The sequence below is a fragment of the Agelaius tricolor genome, unplaced genomic scaffold, assembly GCF_023055355.1.
Source record: "Agelaius tricolor isolate 1412-34295 unplaced genomic scaffold, bAgeTri1.0.p SCAF_9, whole genome shotgun sequence".
NCBI classification, from domain to species: Eukaryota; Metazoa; Chordata; class Aves; order Passeriformes; family Icteridae; genus Agelaius; species Agelaius tricolor.
In genome coordinates, this window is record NW_027269269.1 from 46,299,088 (window position 1) to 46,321,179 (window position 22,092).

At 37.3% G+C, this 22,092-nt stretch overlaps 2 protein-coding genes across 6 annotated transcripts in view; one reads left to right on the forward strand and one right to left on the reverse strand.

Moving 5' to 3' along the window:
* The window catches only part of ARL13B (ARF like GTPase 13B), a 33,631-nt gene that overhangs the window by 2,118 nt on the left and 9,421 nt on the right, over positions 1-22,092 (reverse strand). For 2 of the 4 annotated variants that reach the window (XM_071433808.1, XM_071433810.1), the window contains 6 exons: positions 8,877-8,982; positions 6,414-6,616; positions 5,325-5,418; positions 3,904-4,120; positions 3,422-3,538; positions 2,910-2,978 (listed from right to left, as the gene is read on the reverse strand). In XM_071433808.1, the coding sequence (XP_071289909.1) occupies positions 2,910-2,978; positions 3,422-3,538; positions 3,904-4,120; positions 5,325-5,418; positions 6,414-6,616; positions 8,877-8,982 (806 nt within the window). Of the gene's footprint in view, positions 1-11; positions 2,230-2,909; positions 2,979-3,421; positions 3,539-3,903; positions 4,121-5,324; positions 5,419-6,413; positions 6,617-8,876; positions 8,983-22,092 lie in introns of those variants that run through there. The other 2 variants (XM_071433811.1, XM_071433809.1) reach the window with 2 other exon arrangements.
* Positions 11,533-21,529, forward strand: STX19 (syntaxin 19). Of its 2 annotated transcripts, XM_071433813.1 has the most exons (3): positions 11,533-11,804; positions 15,830-15,937; positions 20,136-21,529. In XM_071433813.1, exon 3 carries the CDS (start codon positions 20,241-20,243, stop codon positions 21,117-21,119), a length of 879 nt encoding a protein of 292 aa, XP_071289914.1. In that variant the 5' UTR covers positions 11,533-11,804; positions 15,830-15,937; positions 20,136-20,240; the 3' UTR covers positions 21,120-21,529. The 2 variants fall into 2 exon arrangements, with proteins under 2 accessions (XP_071289914.1, XP_071289913.1); XM_071433812.1 differs by lacking the exon at positions 15,830-15,937.

Genomic DNA, 22,092 nt, shown 5'->3' on the forward strand with positions numbered 1-22,092 from the left:
AAATTCCAGAGCAGAAAAACACATCAATCTGTCACCTATCCCCTTTCTGGCTCAAAGAATGTTTACCAAATTACTTCCTTAATGAAAGCCAGGTTATTCTATGAGTTTAGAGCTAATTCCTCCAAGCAAACTTTCAAACCTAGTGCTAATTAATATCTAGAGATGGATTGGCCAAATGAGGGTTTAATTATGTTTTGTTATACATGCATCAGCATTTGCAAGATCAAGCCCAAAGGGGATCTGTAAACATCCCTAAAAATGGGAAAGGAGAAATTCAAAGTGTACAATAACACTGAAAAAATGAAACACTGAACTTTGTATGTTGCTGTATTCAAGACTGCACTACAACATAGTTTTAAATGACAATAATACTGAGCAGAATCCAAAATTTTGGAACCATTAATGCATGGCATATATCTTCCAAGCTAAAAAAACTTTCTAAAAGAACTATTTCAGAATTTTTAGATAAAATTGCAGCATTTCCTTTAATCAATAAAGGAATTTAAAGTGGTAAAATTGTACAAGACAAAGCTAATAAGTACATCAGAAGAGAGTAACAAGTGTTCTCAAGCATTCGTAATGGATATAAAGTAAAAAACCATGCAGACTGGAACATGCAAAGCACTTCACAAACAAAAAAAATATGGAAGATGGTAAGAGGAAAGAGGTAGAAATGAAGAAAAAAAAAAAAAGCAGCTTTTTGAAGCATTCAAATCTCAATTCTGTTTATACAGACCACCTCTTCCCCAAGAAAGCCTTGATGGCCTGCCAACACAAAATTCAGCTTTAATAAATCATCGTTTTCCAAGAAGAATATATTCCACTTGTCCTACAGATGCAATAACTTCTGTTAGAATTGCATTCCTGAGCTAAGAGTAACAAAAGGAAAACTGGACTACACTACTTCAAGAATATGTGAAGCTGTCTCTAGGACTGAGGTTTTAATTATCTGTACATTTAGTCAGCAAAATGAGAACACATTTATGTTATTATCATAACTATTTTGATTTCAATAGCACTAATTACAGCAGCAAGAAAACTGCAACAAATGAGTCAAAGGTCAATGAAAATGTCTCCACTGGATGGTTTTATTCATCCATTTTTTGAGGTCTGGCAGAGCACTTTAGGACTTGCAAAGAATCTTGCCTCCTATAATGAAAGAGGTTTAACATTCTTGCAAATGTATCCTCCTCAATGACAATAAATAGGCACTCATCACCTCATGTTGTGCCAAAATTATTAGCATGACTGAAAAAATTGCAGTCTTCAGTGAATATAAGTGTGTAATTACAAAGTTTGAATGTCTGAAAAAGCTTTTAAACCCACCTTTGAATTTTGGGCAAAGGTGGGGGAATGAAAAAAAAAATATCAACACTCATTTCTCTGCTGAAGGGACAACAAAGCATAAGTTGATTTTCAGCAAGATGCAATTTAGGGATTATTATAAAAAAAGAATCCAAGGTAGGGTCCAATGGTTTTAGGGAAACTCTGAGTTTCCAGTGAGGAGCAGGTTCTCAGTGTGCAAAATATGTAAGAATTCATTGAAAAACACTGTTGTGTGAGAGAAAATGGGCAAGGCCAGGTGGGAAATTAAATCAGTGCAGGATGGACTTGGCAGTGCTGGGTTCACAGTGGAACTCAAGGATCTTAAGGGTCCTTTCCAATCTCAATAATTCTCTGATTTTATGGATCTCAACTTGACCATTAAAACCCCACAGCTGCTTTAAGCAAATGAAATAAATAAATGATGTTTTTGGAAATCAGGACCTAACTAAAGGTTTGACAGTGCTGGGCTATGAATGCGAAGAACTTTGCTCATTTATAAACAGTGCTTTCCTGAAAGCAGTTTTCTTGCTAGGATTTGCAAGTATGAAATCTTGTAGGTGGTTCAAAATTCCTGGAAAAAAGAATAAATCTCCCAAAGAGTAGGCAATGCCTTGAATTCAGCTATAAATTCTGAGTACTTCAAGTTTGCTCTTACACCTCTGGTCAAGAGATAATTTCCCTACCAACATATTTGCCATTTTCAGCTTCCAAAATATGAAATAAATTGTACTTATTTTACAAATTAACACCTAGTTTAGGCAGGTTTTTTTCCTCTTGGTCCCACCCATGCTGTTCCTACAGAATACAACACCTCCATTAGGCACAGATAAAAATTGAGTTCCTTTTCTTCCCCTCCCTACCTCTTCATTGGCTTTCATTTCTTGTCACCTTCTCTCTATTTGCCTTTAAAAAAAAGAGCAAGATGGATTTAGGATCAACATTACAAATCACATTTTAAGCACATGACTTTCCTTCTTGTGAGAAATAAATATTTTGGATTTAGATATCTTATTTCCCCTTCAGGCATTTTTTGGTTCTCTGGCAGAAAAGTTCCTTGTTCTTGTGTTCCACATGTCTCCAAATTCACTTTTCAAAACTTGAAAAATAAAAATGTAAGAAAAATGAAGAGGCTATCATCTCAAACTCAGGAAAAAATGGAACATCAACATAGAAGAAGTCTTCCACAATCTTCCAAAAATAGAAAATAGTCATTATTGAAGCAAAAAATCAAGACTGCCTATTGCACCTTGATATTTCCAGTTAAAAATTTTCATTTAAAATGCAGTGTGTCACTTTATAATTTTTAGGTGCCAGTAACTTCACATCATTAACAACTTCTGATATCCCATGCCACTTTAAACTTTATGAGGAAATTGGAGAGAAGTCATTCTTTTTCCTAATAAAAAAATAAGACTTGAAAAAAATCAAAAAGATGCTTTCTACTAAGCAAAAGGGAAAGCTTTTGGTCAATGAAAACTGGAATTTAGAAATGAAAAACAGACAAAGAATGAAGTGAATGTAGAAGTGAATGGACAATGGAGAATGGTTTAAAAAGGTACAAAGCTCCAAATACTTTCAATTACCAGGATGATGTGTTTCACCAAGAGGCTCAAGTTTTCCAAGTCTATTAAGTTTGGGAGTTCCCCATCCAACTACAGGAAAACAAAAACTGTCAGAGCATTCCATGACTGCACTGGATTATTCTGAGCTGTACAGACCCCACATCTCCTTGGGAGAAATCAAAGCATTTAGAAATGCCCAAGCACTACATTGCATCCATGGTAAGGAATAATGAAATACTTAAAAAAAAATAAACTGATTAATCTTAAAAATATTGTTCTTTTTAATCACTTCAGTGAGTAATCAAGTTTCTGGCTCTATTTTTGGGAAAATGACATTTTCTCCACAGAACAGGCCAAATCAATACTGCTGGAAGTTCATATCATGCAGTGGGAAACTACATTAAAGATTCTAGAGAGAAAGGTTTAGTAGCTCCTCTCTGTATGAAAACCAGTCCCATTTCATCATGCACAGTGAGACTTTTAAAGGATTACCAACTACAAATTGAGACATCAATTACTGTTTTTACACTTACCTGGTGGAAGGGCTGCTGGTGGTGTAGGATTCTTGGGAAGAGAGTCCTCTGCATTAACAGGTTCTACTCTGTGGCCCCTTTTTAATTTTGGTTTTTTACTTTTTTTCTTATTGTTATCTACATCCAACAGAAAAGAAAAACCCATTACATATCCTACAGTTATATTCAGGTAATATCCTACATAAGATTATAATACAATTGTTGGGGAGAATACATCAGAGCTTTCAGTCCAAACTTAGACATAAAATTATGGGAAATATAAGTCACACAACATTTTGCTATAGAAAATAAGCTGTGGGCATAAAATATATGATAACTCTATGAAGAAATTTCCATGAAGAAATTCAACTTATATAACCTACTCCTGCATTTTTGTGTTTCCAATAGATGACATTGGGATGTGGTATCATGACAAATAACATGGACAGAAGGAAGAACCATGTGAAAAATCACATGAAATGATTTAAAAGGCAGCAGTTCACCTGAGTCAAGGCATTCTGAGGCTTGTTGGTCACTCTCTTCTGCATGCTGCAAAAGCTGGGCAGTTGTAGAGTTGGACCTTTCCAGCCTGCTATCATTTGTGTTTTGGCTACTGCTACTTGATAAGTGGTCCTGCTCTGCTTGGGATTTCAAGACAATTGTAGCCTTTTCAGTCTCCAACTTTTGTCTCTTCTTTTCCTTTTCCAGCTGTTTTTCATTCTAACAAAAAGGACAAGATTTTTTTTAAATTACTTCTAATGCTGTAAACTGACTAGTAAGACAGGAAGGTTATTAAAAAATAAAAATATTCCCCAAACATCCTACATTTAGCATAGAATTTCTTTTCAAATAGATGAAGAAATTAAATTTCCGATATCCTATCCAGAGGAAGGGAGGGGGAATTATAAAACAAAAGGATCTTTAGCTTTATTGTCCATTTTCTTGTTTTATTTTTGGTCCTATTAAAAAAAACAAACCAAAACAACAACAACAAAAAAAAAAAAAACCAAAACAAACCAAAAAAAAAAAACCAAAAAAAAAAAAAAAAACCAAAAACAACCTTCTACTTTCTTTCTCCTCAACTATTTTTTTATGTGTTAGTTAAAAAAAAAAATACAGATGCACAGAGCCTAAGTCTCCAGAAAATGCTATCCCTGTTTGGATAAATACCTATTGAGGCATACAGCCTCAATGACTGGCTGCTTCATAATTCTGTATCATTAAATCACCATCTCTGCAATATTCACAGCTGCACCTTCATTTTCTTGTTTTTGATGTTATTGCTTAATGGATTATTGTGCATGAGGCTGCCTTGACATGTTCTGTGGATATGGGGGCTTTTGTCTTGGAAAAAAGCAAATGTTTGAATTACTGGCTGGAAAAGTTTATGTGTTTCTTTAGATTGTGTTATCTCCAGGCAACTGAATAAAAAAATATTAACTCAGAAATGTAGGTTAAGGAAACTTTAATATGAACATGATTTTCATATTTCAAAATTAATAAAAAATTCTCAAGAGTCTATTTTCAACTGAAAAGAGGTTATGCTCACAAATCTGAGTAACTCAAGAAGTCAGGAAGATTTGATATGACTCACCACATCACTAAAACACCTCAGAAGAAACTAATAGACCTTGAATATTTTCCACTTCTGAATCCCAGGAGTTTAATTAGGAAATGTTTTCGGTCATGTGTTTACATTTATTTTACTGTGTCTACAAAACTTTTGTTCCCTAATCAATACGGGTTTTCTTATCATGAAAACATTGATTCAATGCACAGAAAACAAGGCTGCCAAGATTAAAGTAAGAATTAAAGAAGTGCTGTGCAGACAGGCTTAGAAAAACTCTTTCCTTTTTCTCATTCCCTCTCAGACATTTGTTAGTGGTAGTTCTAAACAGATCCAGATTTCCACATATTCTCCTACCTCAGAGATTACAGCAGATATAGGCTGGAAGGGGTTTCCACATTTCCCAGGCTCAGGGTCTTCCTCCTCAGGTGCATTTCCTTCTTCTTTTTCCCTTTGGAATTGTTGTTGGGTTTATGTTGTTTCAGTAGTTTTGGTGTTTGGTTTTGGGGGTGTTTTTTGGGGGCAAGGGAAGGGGAAAGAGGAAGAATGAAAAAAGAATTATGAAGAAGCCATAAATTTTATAGAGAACAATGTCAGCCCTCCCCACTACACCTCTCAGTGTGGCATAAACCCAACAAATCCAATATGGTCAGGAGGTTTTGTGTGTGCAGAGACATGTGGTAGATTAGGAGCAAACCAATTTTTTAGAAATTTTTGAAATATATATGAAGACCATGTCAAGTTGCAGCTGTTTAAAATGTACTTTAGTAATTTACTTGCTTATTTAAACCAAAACAGCCAGAATACAGTCTAAGATACTTCCCAGCTACTTCTCATAGTAACTGAGATTCAAAATTCTCTGCCTATATGAGGCAGAGGAGAGGACAGGGGTGCTCAGCAAATATTTTAAGAATGTCCCAGTAAAATGATTCACATCAGCTCTTCACAGGCACCCCAGCAGGCTGCTGAAGACCAGAAAGGGATTTGAAGTGGAGTAATAAATCACTTATCCTGCATTCCCTCGCTGCATCATCTTTAGTTCCTTCATGCCTCACCTGTTGGATATCCTGAAGTTTATTAAGCATAGTATTGAACAAATTTTCATATCTAGTCTTTGATATTCACATATAGGTTAAAGATTCTAACTTAATACTTTATTTTAGAAGGTAACTTCAGATTAAATCACAGGAATTATTTTTTAGGTCAGCCTTCTGTGAAGTTATATTAGTAAGGCCAAATTTATGCCACAACTAACCTTGCAATTCTCATTCACAGTACATTCCTAGCAAATCAAATAAAGGGGTGGAAGAGGCAAAAACTTCAAGACTTTTGGCTTGTAAGCTTTAATTCCTGGATAGCCTGGTTCCCAGAAGATCTATGCACAGTAATGACCCAAATATCTCAGAGAAGGGAGGAAGGGATGGAGTGGGGATCACAGGAAAATACCTCTGCTCCCGTATCCTCCTGACTCGCTCAGCTCGTTCCAGTTTCTTCTGCTCCTCAAGTGCCTTCTGCTCTGTAGTGTCTCTCTGGATGCGCTCACTTAAGGCATCAAAATCTTTTGCTATGATATGGAGAAGCCAAAATAATCCCTTTTTGATTGATTTGTCAATTTTTTTCCCACAGCCCATGATTGCTGAGCAAGGCTCCTGTAAATATATGGAAAAGGAGAGAAAAATTTGCAGTTCAGAACACATTCCTTGACTGGAAACAAGAAATTAGCTGAACAATTACTGTTGACTGTGAAGCTTGTAAAACACTGAGAATTATGGGTTATAAATAGTCCATGCTAGATTTATCAATCAAAATGGAAAGATCTGAGATGAAAGAGAATCAGCTTTGCTTCATTTCATGAAAAAAAGTTCAACGTGTTCATAAGCACCTCAGGGGTAAATAAAATCTCCTGTGAATTTGACAGAAAAGCTGTCAAACCAATTTTTTACATCAGAACAGGCATGGCAATTCAATGGGAGTAATACTTTTTGTCATTATACTCTCAGTAGCAAGTGAGAGAAGCATGATCTAGGCAGATCTATTGAAAGAGAAATACAAACCTCATTGAGAAAATAGTTCTGAAATAGTTCTGAAAACACATCTGGTAAGAAAACACTGAAGGACCAAGAGTGTCTCTCTTGAGATTAAAGCACTTCAGGGAGATCAGAAAATAGCCTTCAAAAACATAAGGTGAAACTGCAAGTAGGAAAAGAATAATTTCCTCTTAATTTTTCATTTCAAGAGGAAATGAAAAATTTTCAGGAGGACAAGTAAAATAGGCTTTAATTGGGACAAAAAAAGCTTTTGGGATTCAAGCTTGGAACATGGAAAAGATGTTCTCTCAAAATCTCCTGGGAACTGTTATCCAGATTGTTTTGGAACACTGTATGTGTCTTTTAAAACATTCTCTGAATAACAACTGAATAGATCCAGCTCTGTGTGTGACATGTAGAGATGATATTTTACACTGATGGTGTTCAGGATTTGTTTTTATGAAGATTAAAAGAGACTCTCCAATGCCAACATCTGAAAAGCTCTCAGTGCTCTCTCCATCTGACAAGGATTTAAATGGCACCACAGTCAGATATGGAATGTACAATTTACAACAGAAAAAAAAAATCTGACCAGTTATGTTTAAATTAAGGTTCAAATATGAGTCCTTTTCACTACGGAACCTTACAATACCCTCCAGCAGAACCTACTCAAGAAGGAGATGTATAGAAGATGTCTACAACTTGTTTCTCTGAGAAAACTGAGATCAAACACTGGCCAGCACTGGGGCAATGTTCTTCTCAGTTTGCACCAAGATTATTGTTGCTGCAGTTTGGTTACAAAATAGAAAAATTTAGAAAAATGGAATATACAGACATTAAATAATAAAAAGAGGAAGGTCATTCTCACTGACACTGTCAAATTACTCCTTCATTTTGCTTTAATACTTTGTGGTGAAATTTAAAGATCTAGTGGAAAACTAACTACAAGAAGAAACAAAAGTTTTTTTGGTCATTGCCTAACTTTCCATCTTGTTTCACAATGCCTCTGCTTAAACTGACCCCAGGAGTCCTCCTACTGAAGGAATTTGGGACCATGTTTATCTTTGAAGAGCCTGGTACAGAAGGTGTCCATTAGAATATGAAACAGTCTTAAGAGTGTGTGATCTGGTGTCTTTCCTAATTACACACAAAATATAAATAAAGAACAAGAACAGCATGTCAGAAATTAAACAATTGAGATGTATTGGAATACACTAGTATCTTTCAGGTCATTTTTTACTGAATATTTTTCAAGAAAATATTTTTGGCACAGAAGCTCCTTGGGAAAAAAAAAAAACAAGGATGAACTTGCAAATTTAATTTTTATGATTGCTATATGTGCATAGTGCAAAGCACACTAAGAAAAACACTCAGATAATCATGACATAATAAACAGAGCTATACCCTGCTCTAACTCAGCTATTAGAGAAAATAGCAGTATGTAGTGCTCTATAAATTTTGCAAATCTCCCTAATGAATTAAAATTATTTTTTAATTTTAAAATCCAAAGCTTAAATGGTTTTGCAGAACTGCCTTCTTATCTTGGTTAATAACACCACAACCCTCATTATCTTTTTTATTGCCATCAGGAAAAGATTGTGGAAGTCAAGCCCTATCTAAGACACTGGGAGATTAAAACAAAGGCCTAAAGAAAAACTTCAGGGACTACTAATTTGGATATATTATCTGAAATATTGACCAATATTAAGCAGCTTTCATAAAGCCTTCCGGTTTTGGCTTCCCCCACAATGACTTCTTGCTAGATTTTTTCTTCACAGGACAATGAATACTACATCTAAATTTCAGTTTTATGCCATGTAGCCTACCTTAATGGAAGCTTTACACAGATATGAGAAAATACAGCATCTGAAAATCTACTTACAATTTGACAGAGACACTTGTGTTCATTAACCAGCCTTTCCAGAGATAAGGACTCGATCACATCTGCTTCTGACAGAGCTCCTTCTCTGTCCTGCTTATTTGCCAGCCTGGAGGGAAGATCAAAAGAAACACTCAGCATCCTGCCACAAGAGAGGCTCTCACATCTCCAAAAGATGAGTTGGTGACAAAACTAGGAAGAAGACTGAGAAAGAAAAGATGAAATTCCTTGTTTCAGCTTCAATTATTTCTTCTACTCAATAAGCATGTTCATCTATGCACTAGTTTCATCAGATACCAATGTTAGATAATCACCAAAGTGCTTATGACTAAGTTAATATAATTTCTAGTGAAAGCAATCATATTTACAGTTAAGAAAATGGACATAAAAGACCATCCTGCTTTACATCTAAAGCAACACAGGACAACCTGTTGGAGCCTGTGGATGAAAGTTCACAGTTTTGCAACTTCCTGAACTATGAGTATTTCCCTGTTTAAAAGTGCTTCAGGATCATCTCAGCTCTGCCTGCTACCCAGCATTTCTCTCTGATGCTTAACAATATTTTGAACTTGCTCTTCCTGCGTAAAACTTAAAGGGTAGAGGGAAGAACTTGCATGAATGGCTCTAAAAAACTATATTTTATTAAACAGAGGAAAGCAAAAGACTCCCACATAACTCACAAAATAAGTATTCTGTAAGATGAAGATCATTGTTTTGTCACTTATATATGGTAGGAAACAGAACTCTAGAAGACAGACCTTCATTTAGGAGTATAAAATTACAATCCAACCTTATTTTGCACTTTTTGTAACGTTAATAATCCAAGCTAGCATGCTGCACAGCATTAGAAAATATGAAATTTGTACTTGCTTCTCTCTAATAAAGGAATTCCACTAAAATAACGTTCCTCTGAAATTTAGCAACATTTTCTGGATAAGAAGACAAATATTTGGCATCCATGAGCTCAGGGGCAGAAGGTTTTGGAACCAGATATCATAGCCTTCCTCCTGAAATCTCAAGTTATTATCATTAGCTCAAATGGCTTTTAGGGAACTTAGGCCAAAGCTTGTACTTTGAATTTATGTTAATTCTTTGCTAGGAAGGAACAGTGGTAAGAATTCGCTCCATAGTTACCAGAACTTGTCAGCACTTTAATTTGATCAAAGACCTTACTTGTCCCTATTCTCCAGAATCCCAGTATGAGAGCTTCAATTCTTAATTATTTCACTCCCAAGAGATTTTTCAGCATCAAAAACATTAGAAAAAAAGCTGTTTTGCATCTACAGCCCAAAACCCCACATTCCTTGCCACCATTACCCTCATGAGCTACCATTCATTATCTAATCTTTCATCTTCCTTCTCAAGAAGAATTTGTTTATGAAGGAGACCATAGAAAAGCAGCATCTCAAATATCCAGTCTCTCTCAATCTTCACCATTCTTAACTATTTGTGGTCCAAATCATTCAAACCATTCACTCATGTATCATCATCCTGGGGATAAAAATCCCTATGTCCTACTGACAATCAGAACTTTGCTGGCTTGGCCAGCAGAGCTGGTAAGAGCATAAAGCTCTTCCCTGCCCTTCCTTGATAATGAATTCTCACTTGTTAAAGAGATTACTTCTGCAGTGCTTTGTATGATTTAGTGCAGGGATTCCCAAACTGCTGCTCAAAGCACAGACAGAACCTGTGATACTTTCAATATGTTTATAATACTCTGGCACTGCTTCTTTTCACCAACCGGCTAGAAGAAGACCTGTCCTCTCAGTATTGAGCTATGAAACCAAAGCTAAACCAGGGAAAAACTGAGATGCAATGCAAAAAAGTAATTAAAAGACTGGAAAAAAATTACCTCCACTTTTTTTCTCCCCCACATAACCTATTTTGTTACAGTCTGAAAATCCTACTGTGCTGCCTCTTAGTCTCAAAAAGCATTCCTCAGCAGTGCTGTCAATTCATCTAGAGCTAATTGAAGGAAATATTTCTGAGCAGTGTTTGTTGCCACAGCCTATTCCTCTCTCACCTGAAGATTAAATAACTGCACTATTTGCACTATTTTTGCTCTGCACAGCCTACAAAGCACAGCTGAAGCAGAATGAAATGCGGGTAAGCTGCATAGCTCAGTGGCAGTTTGACACTAACATCCTACAGCTCGCAGTAGCTGCTGATTTTTAACCTCTAACACCTTCAAAGGTGTCATATTTGTCTTTCTGGTCAATTAGCTTCCACTTTCTCTGCAGCAATACTAACAAAAACCTGGCTGACATGCTGTACCTGGAAAAGCGATTTTCTGGCTATTCTCACCAGGAACTGAAGTGGTTTTGCTGAGGTCCTGAGTGCTGGACACTCATGCCCTCTTCAGACTTTAGGTCAAACTTTTAAATGGACTTCAGGTATTTTCAAGATACTGTAGTAAAATGCATTATCTGCAGGGGCATTTTTTATCCCCATGAACAGATGCACCTACCCTCAATAATTCCTTTTCCCTCCATGCTTTGGTGCAGAAGAAAGCAAAGCCTGCAGTTACAGTCGTGCTTCCAAGGTAAGCAGTGCTCCACTCGCAGCTCCTAAAGGGAGCTGCTCCAAGGCACTTCCTGCTCCTGGCACTCCGAGGGATCCGCCTCCCAGCAGGGCTGGCTTTCAAACAGGCACAACCAGATTCCCCAGGCACAAAGTAATCAATTTGCCTGTCTCCTGCAGTTGCAAAAGGCAGTTTCTCTCTCACTCTACCTACCACTCCTGAGGATGATCACACCTGGACAACGATAGAAGAATTAGAAGCAGGAGGAATGAAGGAAATACTTCATGGAATGTTACTCAAGCCAAGTTGCCTAGGGAATATTCTGGAAAATTGTTTTTTGGGATTATACTGAAGCTTAACCTCAGGAGTTCCTGTGTAAAGGGTAAAAGCCACCAGCACAAGATTCAGAGGTAAATACTCTTCTCTTACTTAATGTTTCTAAATTTGAAAATATCAGAAAAAGGCTTTGTAGTGGGATTTAGAATGGAAATATGCCTAAGTGTCAAGACATAAAAATAATATATGTCTGCCTTGCAAAGAGTTAGGTATTTCTGTGGGTGAATATGGACTCACAGCTCTGCTGCTCTTTCACAGGAATACCAGGGTTTGAGGCAAGCTTTATGCAAAAAAAACCCCTTCTTTAGGGAATATATCAGTTATCTTAAAAGACAGACCTTGATTTTAATTTTCCAAGTCAGCTGAACTTCATATATAGCAATTTATCATGTTTAAAAACCTGTAGGAGGTATATATCAAAACATACTTGAAAGCACAGACGAGTGGCTGTTAGTTTATCATATTAAGTTTACCGAGTAAGAAGCTTTCATCTATAAAATCATGCTTGGCTTATTTCAGTTTCACATAAAGTATATATGAATTGTCTTAGTGTAACAAACATACCTCATGCAAGAAATAAAGAGAAAGTTGGCACCTACTGCTTTTAGATCAAGTATGATTTTTCTAAGCAACTGGAGAGCTTTTCAACTTTAAGAGTCACGAGAAACAATGTGGAAAGGGAGTGTTATGTGTGCATTGGCACAACTGACATCTACAGCTCAGTGACAATATTTCTCTTAGAAGCCACTTCTGCTAGAGAAAAACAAAGTCTGAATGCTATGGAAGTTCCTTGACCTGTCTATAAAATCTCAAATACGGAGCAAAAGAGGGGAAAAAACCCAACAGAAACCAAAGCAGTATTAAAAGTTTAATTTGCAATACAGAATCTGTAAGAATGCCTCAGATATGCTACTTTTGGGTTTACATTTGTTTAGAATCAGTGATCACAACCCCAGAATTTTGTCAAAGATCCGCATAGTGTCCATCAAAATTAATGAAAAGCAAAGCATCCCTGAGGTCAAAGTATTAGCCTCAGAACAATCTCCATGACTGAAAGCAACTATAGGAAACTGAATCTTTATGAGAATGGTTTGCCTATGATCAAGATCAGTCTTTAAGTCTACTTCAAGAAGTCTTAGCTTTAAGGGATGGAATTAGCTGGGAAAACAAAGCCAGAACCTTTGAAATTAACAGCAGTCTAAACAAGGGGAAAGAACAATGCCATATTCTTCACTCTACAGTAAATCTTCTATTTAAAGTGCTGTTCTACCCTTTTTCCCTTTGGAATTTTTATCTCTCATCCATTAACCTTTATCTTGAGCAATCCTGTGGACAGCCATCACAAGGATGTTTTATTCCAAAAAAGTGAGGCCTCAGCAGCTGCAGCCTGAAAAACTTTGTCTCTTTATGTTTTGCTTATGTTAACATCCGTGAAAGTCAAGCTCCTGACCCGCACACAGGCATAAATAAGTTACTTGTCTGCTTTTTTTCTTGTTCCTTCTTCTTCAGTTATTGGGAGTTCACGAGGTTTTAGAGGAAGTCATGGAAAATATAATTCTTCATACTTTTAACAAGCAAATAGAAGAACAGACTAAGAGTTTCAAGTGGCCCACAGAAGGCACTTTTGATGAAGTTCTGAGCATGCTCTATGAGATGACTTTTTGCAGACTGCCTTCCAAATGGAAGTGCTGACAGATCTTCAAGCACATTCTTTACTGTTTCCAGCCCTTGCCCCTTCTGGGTTGCTGACAACAACGACAAACCTATCAGTAAATTTTGATGGTTAACACGTGGCTCTTTCTCAAATAAAGGGACTTAATTTCAATTCATGCCTTCAATTCTCATGCAAAACAACACTTTGAATATTATGGTTAACTATAATGAGAAAAAGGTGATTAAAGTGCTACAAGATTATTGGCCTGCTTTCATACAACTTCAGGGAGCTGTAGGAGACATTTCAATAAGTCAACATTTTCCCTAGACAGTTCCTCCAGGTCACTTTTAAATAAGAGAACAGTTAAAAGTAAGATTCTAAACTCCTCCTGTTTACAATATCTCTAGGCAACTTCAGTCTCATATTAGCTTTTGAACTGGTCATAAGAACAGCAATTATAATTAGTTTCATTTTCTTAAGTGGCCTCATTCTCACCACAGGTCTGAATCATATTCCTATTTACTGAAAATGTTTCGTCACACACTGGTCCACTATCAGTTCAATCCCACCTCTTAGTCAAACAGGCTGCAGCCAACAATGGCTGAGCTCCACTAAAGCAAGTTACGTTCAGCTTCCAGATGTGCAATTCCAAAACAAATGCTGCTAAGTGATATAACAATATATTTTCGGACAAGATTAAAAAAAAAAGTGGATTGGTTTCTTATACTCTATATCACCTTGATATATCAAGCCATAGGCAAATTCAGTATAGTCAAATAGGCTGTGCTTTTTTTTTAAAAATCTGCCTTATATTTATTACAGGTGAGTTCCAAGGCTGTGATAGGCAGCTCTGTGGTCTGACAGAGATTAAATGGGAATGTAAAGCAGGTGGGATGGTGCACAGCACAAATTCTGAGTCTGCACTTCTGCTGTCAGGAAGACAAATCTCTCACACCACTTAGAGCAATAAAAAGCTGTTAAGTATGAACTCAAACTACATATCCTATTAAATGGAAACAATCCCACCTATATTCTATCCTGCTGCAGCCCTTTCTCTTGTTCCTATTTTATTTTCAAGTACTGCTTTAAAATATATCAATATTTGGACCTTAATGAAGTGATCTTTGGGCAGAGGAGATCATGACTTTCTAGGTTTCTGTAACCTCTAGGTTTGTGAGGATTCATAAAGAACACTACTGACAACAAATCTCTGGTTAAACAGGTGAAAAAAATCACCATCAAAACATGAAGTTCTTACCAATTACAGAGAATTAGCTGCAGACTAAGTGACTTGCAGAGTGAGATCATTGTTTTGTCAGTGAGGTGCAGTGTCCATCACCCTCACTGGGAATTATGTCAGTGCCAAAGCATGAACTCCTCACCCTCTATTACCCAAAGTATCAGCAGGAATGTCTGCAGACATGGAAATGCTGGCAGATGCTTTTCCCCAAGTCTACATCTGCAGCCACACTATCATAACAAAGATGTCAAAACTCCAAGGAACAAGCTCAGATTTGCAGCTGATTTCACTCTTCGTATCTTTGAACCAAATACTTCAAAAATAGCAAAACACCAATGCAAGACAGATATATCTCCTACAACATGACTGTGTTACAGATTTGTGGTTAAAGGCTCAAGAACATCTTGAGTCTCTTCTCCCGCTCTCCAGGTCTCTTGGAAAACTCACTCCAGAACAGCATGATTTGCCTACACATTGCCAGCAACTTTGGCCTAATTCTTCCCCACCTTATGAATTCTTTGAATACTCAGGTCTGCTTTACTGTATTTGAATTTGTTGGTTTTATTCAATTTATTCATTTCTTCACCTCCCACAATCCATTTCACACTAATTAAAGAATTCCCAAGCTACCTTGCTTCAGATGCAGCATTTCTATTCTTGGACATTCTGGTAATTTTAGTTTCCCTAGGGAAGTCTTGTGGCAGTTTTTACACAGTGATAGGACAAGGCTGAAGTGTTTTAAACGCAAGAAGAAAGATTTGCATCACATGTTAGGACAAAATTCTTGACTGTGAGGGTGGGGAGGCTCTGGCACAGGTTGCCCCCAGAGAGGAGTTGCGATCATCCCCTTCGCTCAAACTGTTACTGATTTTGCACTATCATCTCATCTGTGGCATATTTTTAGGCAGGGGAAGCTCTCTACCTTTGGTATTCTCTTGTTGAACCACTCCCACACTTTCCATAAACAGAAACTTGAACTTACAACTATTTTTAAGTATGTTTTTTCAAGGACTTATCTTACAATAGAGATGCTTAAGAGGATATTTTCATCCAACCACCTTGTGTCTTACAATCCTTGGTGTTTAAGTATGTTTGCTTACAAGGTATTTAAGTTAAAGGAAACTTTACAAACAAAGAAGAAACTAAATGTAACTTAGAGCAACATGTCCTACTTTAGTAACCTCAGATACATCTTTGAGTAACAGGGCAAGATTTCAAAACACCACCAAACAAGTGCCGCCTTTCCTTGTGAGAACATGAGAGAGCACAAACTGAATTTCAGCTCAAAACACCAATTTTCCCCAAAGACTACTGTAAGTATTTTAAACTATAACCATTTTAATAATATATGTGTCTCACTAATTTTTTGTTGCTAACTTAAGACATTTATGCAGTAATCAAGCTCCAGAGTATGACTCCAAGATTTACTCATTGCCATTGTGCTCAGAAGAAAGTTAGATGGGTTTCTTGGCACCACATGACAGAGCTGTAATGTAATTCCACTGCAGCTTGGAAATGAATAAGAAATAATAATTTAAAAAAACATTTAAGCTTACATGTAACATGAAATTCCCTTGGGACACATTGCCTGAAAGTCTACCCAGTGCCCTTAACTGACTCATAGCTAAGGGTCAGGAAAACAAGCCTACCCTTATTTTTGGTGCAATCATTTAAAAAAACCCTCCCAAAAAAAAAAAAAAAAAACAACAACAAAAAAAAACCCAAACCACACTAACAAACAAAAATCCAGCAGTTTCAGCAGAGGTAAAGAAGGCAGCATGAGCCAGAACACAGATCATAGATATCAAAGAGCTCTTAAAGAGAGGAAGGATTCTGTTCCTTGATTGCCTGCAAGTCCTCCTCTCTGGAAGATACTAAAACCAAGGTGAGGTGGCAAATTCTATCAAAGATCGAATAGAAATAGAGCCTTTGCTGACAGGCATTTTAATCAAAGTGCTGAATTAACTAAGAAATAGTGAACAAAAGCAGAAATTAAAATGAACAGGAGGCTTTGGTAATTTGGGGACTGGGGAAGAAATAATCCAACAAAGCCAAATTAGAAGACAGTAAACCCAAGTACAACCAGAAACAAGAGAATTCCATATGATTACCTTTCCTATTTCACATATCTAATTATGTCTTTTAATTTAAGGTAGCCCAAATCTTATTTTTGCATGTAGGCTCCATATTTCCTGGGTCTACTGATAAATTTATCAGACAGGTGGAAGAACATTCTATGCGGTTTCTTTGCAATTAAGCAAGTGGTCCTTTCAACTTACCTTTTTGTTCAAATGCAGAAGATAATATAAAAAATTCATTTCTGTCCTCATTATCTTGGACTTCTAGACATATTTTATCATGACAGATTCTAATGGTGGTCCAGCTACTAGGATCTATTATTCCCCATGTCAGTATCCTGAGGTAATTCTCTTTATCAAGAGTTCCCCAGTCACACATGGCATCTGTTTAAATTGTGAGATCCACATAACCCTGTTCCTGAGAAGCAACACAGCCGAGTTATCAGAAAGCAAAGACTCTTGATATACCCTTAAAATATATTTGACAAGAATGTGAAAATTGCATTTCTGAACTTGCCAACTATAGATTACTATAGACAAAGATGCTCCAAGAAGAACAAACTTAATCACCAATGGGTTTGCATGACAATAACTGCAATGGGCAGGGAACATAGGGGCCACACTAAGTCACTAGAGTGCTTTCAGTCCACATATTCCATTTACTCCACTCTACAGAATGGCTATTTTCTCTCTGTACTGACAAAAACTTTAAGGAAAGTGAAGTGCTTTCATCTCAATCAAAAGAAAAACAGGATGTGCTCCTATACACAAACACGTAGGACAAAACAAGGCCTCAGTAAATGAACAGAGCTTGTTGTGGAACACTCGAGAAGCCAAGCCAACAATTTCCAAGGTTATCTCTGTCATGAAGACATCCTCATTTCTTTGAGACCAGCATGTGTTCCAATTGCCAGTATAATCAAGCACAATTATTGGCAAGCCTTTTCAGTGGCAGGCTTTGAAGGCAAGCCCAACAGTAGAGAAGATATGAAACTTAGATTCAATTGCTTGCATTCCAGTCTTTTGTGAGACTAATCTTTAAACAAGAAAAAACAATCTCTAGTATTTTCCGCTCACTTCTCTGATATTTAACAATATTTGCAGATTTGTTTTGCAGTTCTGTGAGGTTCCTCCTTCCACCTCCAAAGAACACAGCTATTTCAAGAGCAATGGACCTATTCTCTTAAAAAATATTCTTGTCACCTCACAGCATAAGCATTAAGGGTGCCCTTAGAACTTGCTTGTAATCCCAGGTTTGCCCAGCCCTGCTAAGTTAACATGGGTCAGCAGATGTGTGAGGCTGGACTACAACAGATTTTCAGGTCACTTCTCTGAGGCCCTGTTTAGCAGCCCGGGGTCCTTTCACATGCCGCAGGCTGAACTTTCCCTGTTGGTGGTGCCAAGCAGCTCTGGAACATTCCTGAAGAATGTTATATGGCAGCAACTGCCTGACTTCTGCCATGAGGACATCCACTGAAAAGTTCAGCAGTGGAGAAGCATTACTGTCACGAAATGAACACATTTTGCATTTTCCTCACCCAAGAATAACACTCCCCAATAAATAACTTGCAAACTTATCTGATCACAAGTCTTCTCTTGATGTGAATCAACAAACACTGAATTCAAATATTAAGCCATTTGGGGGGAAAAAAAGAAGCAGTAAGGAAAATTCACACTAGGGTAGAATATCAACATTCTTTCTCATGACTGACCTCTGTGAAGCATTTCAAGTTTTGTTTTTCAGCTAATCCTCCTGCAAAAAGCTAGATTTAAGTCTGTGAAGACATGTCCACACTGCTCAACTCCATGACTTATACAAAAATCTATTTAGAGACTTTAAATATGCATGGGGGAGCAGAGATACCACAGCAGTATCATTTGGAACTGTTCAAATGCAAGAAAATCATTTGCATATTAACAGGTTACTGGATAGACCTTTTGCAGTTTCTAAAAATGTATCTTTTGGATACTATTAAGAAATCCTACATTTGCTTGCTAAGAAAAAATATAATCTGTCAAATCAGGGTTTAATAAGAGTTGCAACTATTTAATGCTACTATTTCAGAAAACAGCACTAAAAGCTCTGAAAGAGCCAGAAGATACCACTGTGCTGTTTAACCTTTATGCTTGAACAGCCCTTTGAAAGACACATATCTGATTGAACCAGAAGACCCTAAGTAAAAAATCCCATAATCTTCTAGTCCTGAACATGTTACTTCTTACTGAAATCTTCCATTCTTGATCATAGTCCAAGGAAATCATTTATGTAGAGTTTGAGAAAAATACCTTCTTCCCTATGATTAAAAATAGCTGAACTTAGTTTCCATTGGGCGTGTTTTAGAAAATATCTTGCTCTTAATTATCTCTCCAGTAAAGCTCGCACAACAGCTGGGGAACAAAACAAAACCGTATCTGCTTTCTGTTAAATAAGAAACAGCACTGAATTGTAGCCCACTGTGGTTCACAATGCACATTTGCATCAATTTTATGAAGAATGTAAATGACAGTGTAAGAGTAGATAACAGTAATTCAAAAAGGCTTAGAATATCTTCATGCTGCAACATTAGTGATATAGATTCAACTCCACAAAAACTCAAACATAAAAAATTAACTTGTTTTCATGCTAAATTGTTAGAGTTCTTAAATGATGAAAGGTCTGTTCTGTTTTGTTGTAGCTAGCTGCTTCAGTTACTATCTAACTCCCCAGGCAAGGAAAACAGAGAAAGGTTTTTGAGTGTGGCCAAATTAATAATCTTAATTCACACCAGAATGCTGATTCATGACAGTCTGCCTCATCTCAAAAACTGAAATATTTCCTACTGAGAATCCAAAAGTGGCACAGCCACACCCACTTCTACTTCCAAAAATATTTATAGGTTGATTAGTATTCATCAAGTAAAGAATAACAATAAAATAATTAGAGTTACTTCTCTCTTCCTCCCCAAAATAAGTCTTCTCTGTTGTCATCTTATTGCAAAACTTCCATACCTTCTTGGCGATTTCTCATAGGCAGCTCCTCACAGCACAGCCAACAAACCCCCAGCTCTCCTCTCCCAGCTAGCCCACTCCTTTATAACATTCATCCTTACTAGACACAGCTATGGCCTGTTAAGGGCAGGCCTGTTCCTAATCTTGGGTAATTAATACAACTGCAACTCCTCAGGGGTGAGATGATGGGGGTGCTTCTGCGCTGTCTTTATTTTCTTACATTCTATCCCCCCGCACTTCTCCAGTCTCAGTTCTGTGTGCTGCATCACAAATATACCTCAAAAATGGCCTTGGGCTACTAATCACAACTTGTTCAGAATACCCCCTATTCCAACTCATTCCTACTTTTACTTTGGTGCAGAGAGAAGTAGCTCTAATCTCCAAAACTACTTTTCATATATACATATAGCCACTAACATTGATTGTTGTTACATTTTGATTACAGTGCAATGAAACAAACTAAACCAAAAAGATACTAGAATTAACTTCCCGTGTGCAAGAGGAGAGGGGAAAAAAAAAAAGGCAGGAAAGAATCCTGACCACAAAAACCATGAGAGACCGTCTGCAAGAGCTCAGACTGAGGGCTAAGGAACTACAGATGGGTGGGGAAAACAATGGTGCAACTGTACAAGAAGAGGAGCAGGAGGAGTTTGAACAGCAGGCCATTATTTATGAAAAGGAGCCCGTAACTGAAAGGCACTTGCACGACATCCAGAAGCTTCAGAACGAAATTAATAACCTGGTGGAGGAAGTCAACAAATTCAGCCAACAACAAAAAAGCCTCGTGTCTTCAATGAGAAGGTTCAGCGTTCTCAAAAAGGAATCTAACATAGCCAGGGAAATCAAACTGCAAGCAGAACACGTACGCAGAGGTCTGGATGAGCTGTCCAAAACAGTGAGGAGAGCTGAGAATGAGCAGGGGCCAGCCCGAGCCACGGTGAGGATCCTGGCGGCCCAGCACGCCTTCCTGTCCCACCGCTACCTGCAGGCCATGCTCTCCTACAACGAGGCCATCACGGCCAAGCAGGACAAGTGCAGGACCTTCATCCTCCGCCAGCTCGAGGTGGCTGGCAAAGAGGTGTCTGAGGAGGAGGTCAATGACATGCTCCAGCAAGGAAAATGGGAGATTTTCAATGAAAATCTACTCACTGAAGTGAAGATTACTAAAGCTCAGCTGTCAGAGATAGAGCAGAGACACAAAGAACTGGTCAATCTGGAGAACCAGATCAAAGATGTGAAAGAACTCTTTATCCAGATCTCACTTCTGGTGGAGGAGCAAGGGCAGATGATCAACAATATAGAAATCTACATGAACAATGCTCAAGAATATACTCAAGCATCTAAAGAAAAGTTTGGGCTTGCAGTCAGGTATAAAAGAAGAAACCCTTGCAAAGCAATTTGCTGCTGGTGCTGTCCGTGCTGCAGATGACACCAGAAATGAACTGCTTGAAATACCAATGGTTCCTCCACACCAAACTGATCTTGGAAAGCACTCTTAGGATCCCTTAACTGCTTTACTTTTCTTCCCATTTTCCCTTCAGCAGAGCTCTCAGGAAAAACTCCATCCTTTTTCAAGACAGAGTAAAGAATTTACGGTTTTCACAGAAACATGTCAACTACAGGAAAGGATCAAAGGATAAAAGTGACATTTTTTTTTGTTCTTATAAACTTCTCAAAAGTTTAGAAGTTCTAAAGTTTAGTTTGGTTCTTCAAACTAAAACAGTGTGGCAACAAACTCCCTGTGCTGTTGGGAGGCATTGAAAATATTGTTAATCTCAAAGACAGGATTCATAAAAATGTTTTACTTACTTTTCACAAAATAATAATAAGTATTTTTAATTGCCTTGTGGTTTTTTACCATTTATATTTATTTGCTTAAATTCTAAATGTTTTTTTCCCCAGGAGTCTAAAATTCTACAAAACAAACCTCCACACATAAAGCAGACACCATTAGTAACAATCTAGAATGGGATGCCTAAACCAAACAAGAGGTCAGAAAACTTATCAGGAATGTTACAATACTACATCCATAGGAAAAGTTCATAAACATTTCATAAATTGACACAGAGATACTTATATTATTTAGCTCTACAGGCAGAGCCCTACCAGGATAGGGGAATACGATCCTTAATTACACATTCACAAGGCACATTCTTAATGCTGCCGGTCCTACCTAAATACACAGTGACATTTGCAGTCTCACTTTTGCTAGCACAAAATTAACAAAAAAATAGAATAAAAAACAGAACTCCATCCTTACACCCCCTACTCCTCCCCCATAATCTAGAACCAGAGAATGATTTAGGTTGGAAGGAACCTCCAGCAACCAACTTGTTTTGGAACTGAGTGAGAAATAGCTCTCCATGCAATTTAACAGACAATAGCAAAGTAACTGAGATGAA

Coding starts and splice junctions, on each gene's coding strand:
- STX19 (XM_071433813.1), top strand. CDS start 20,241: ATGAGAGACCGTCTGCAAGAGCTCAGACTGAGGGCTAAGGAACTACAG.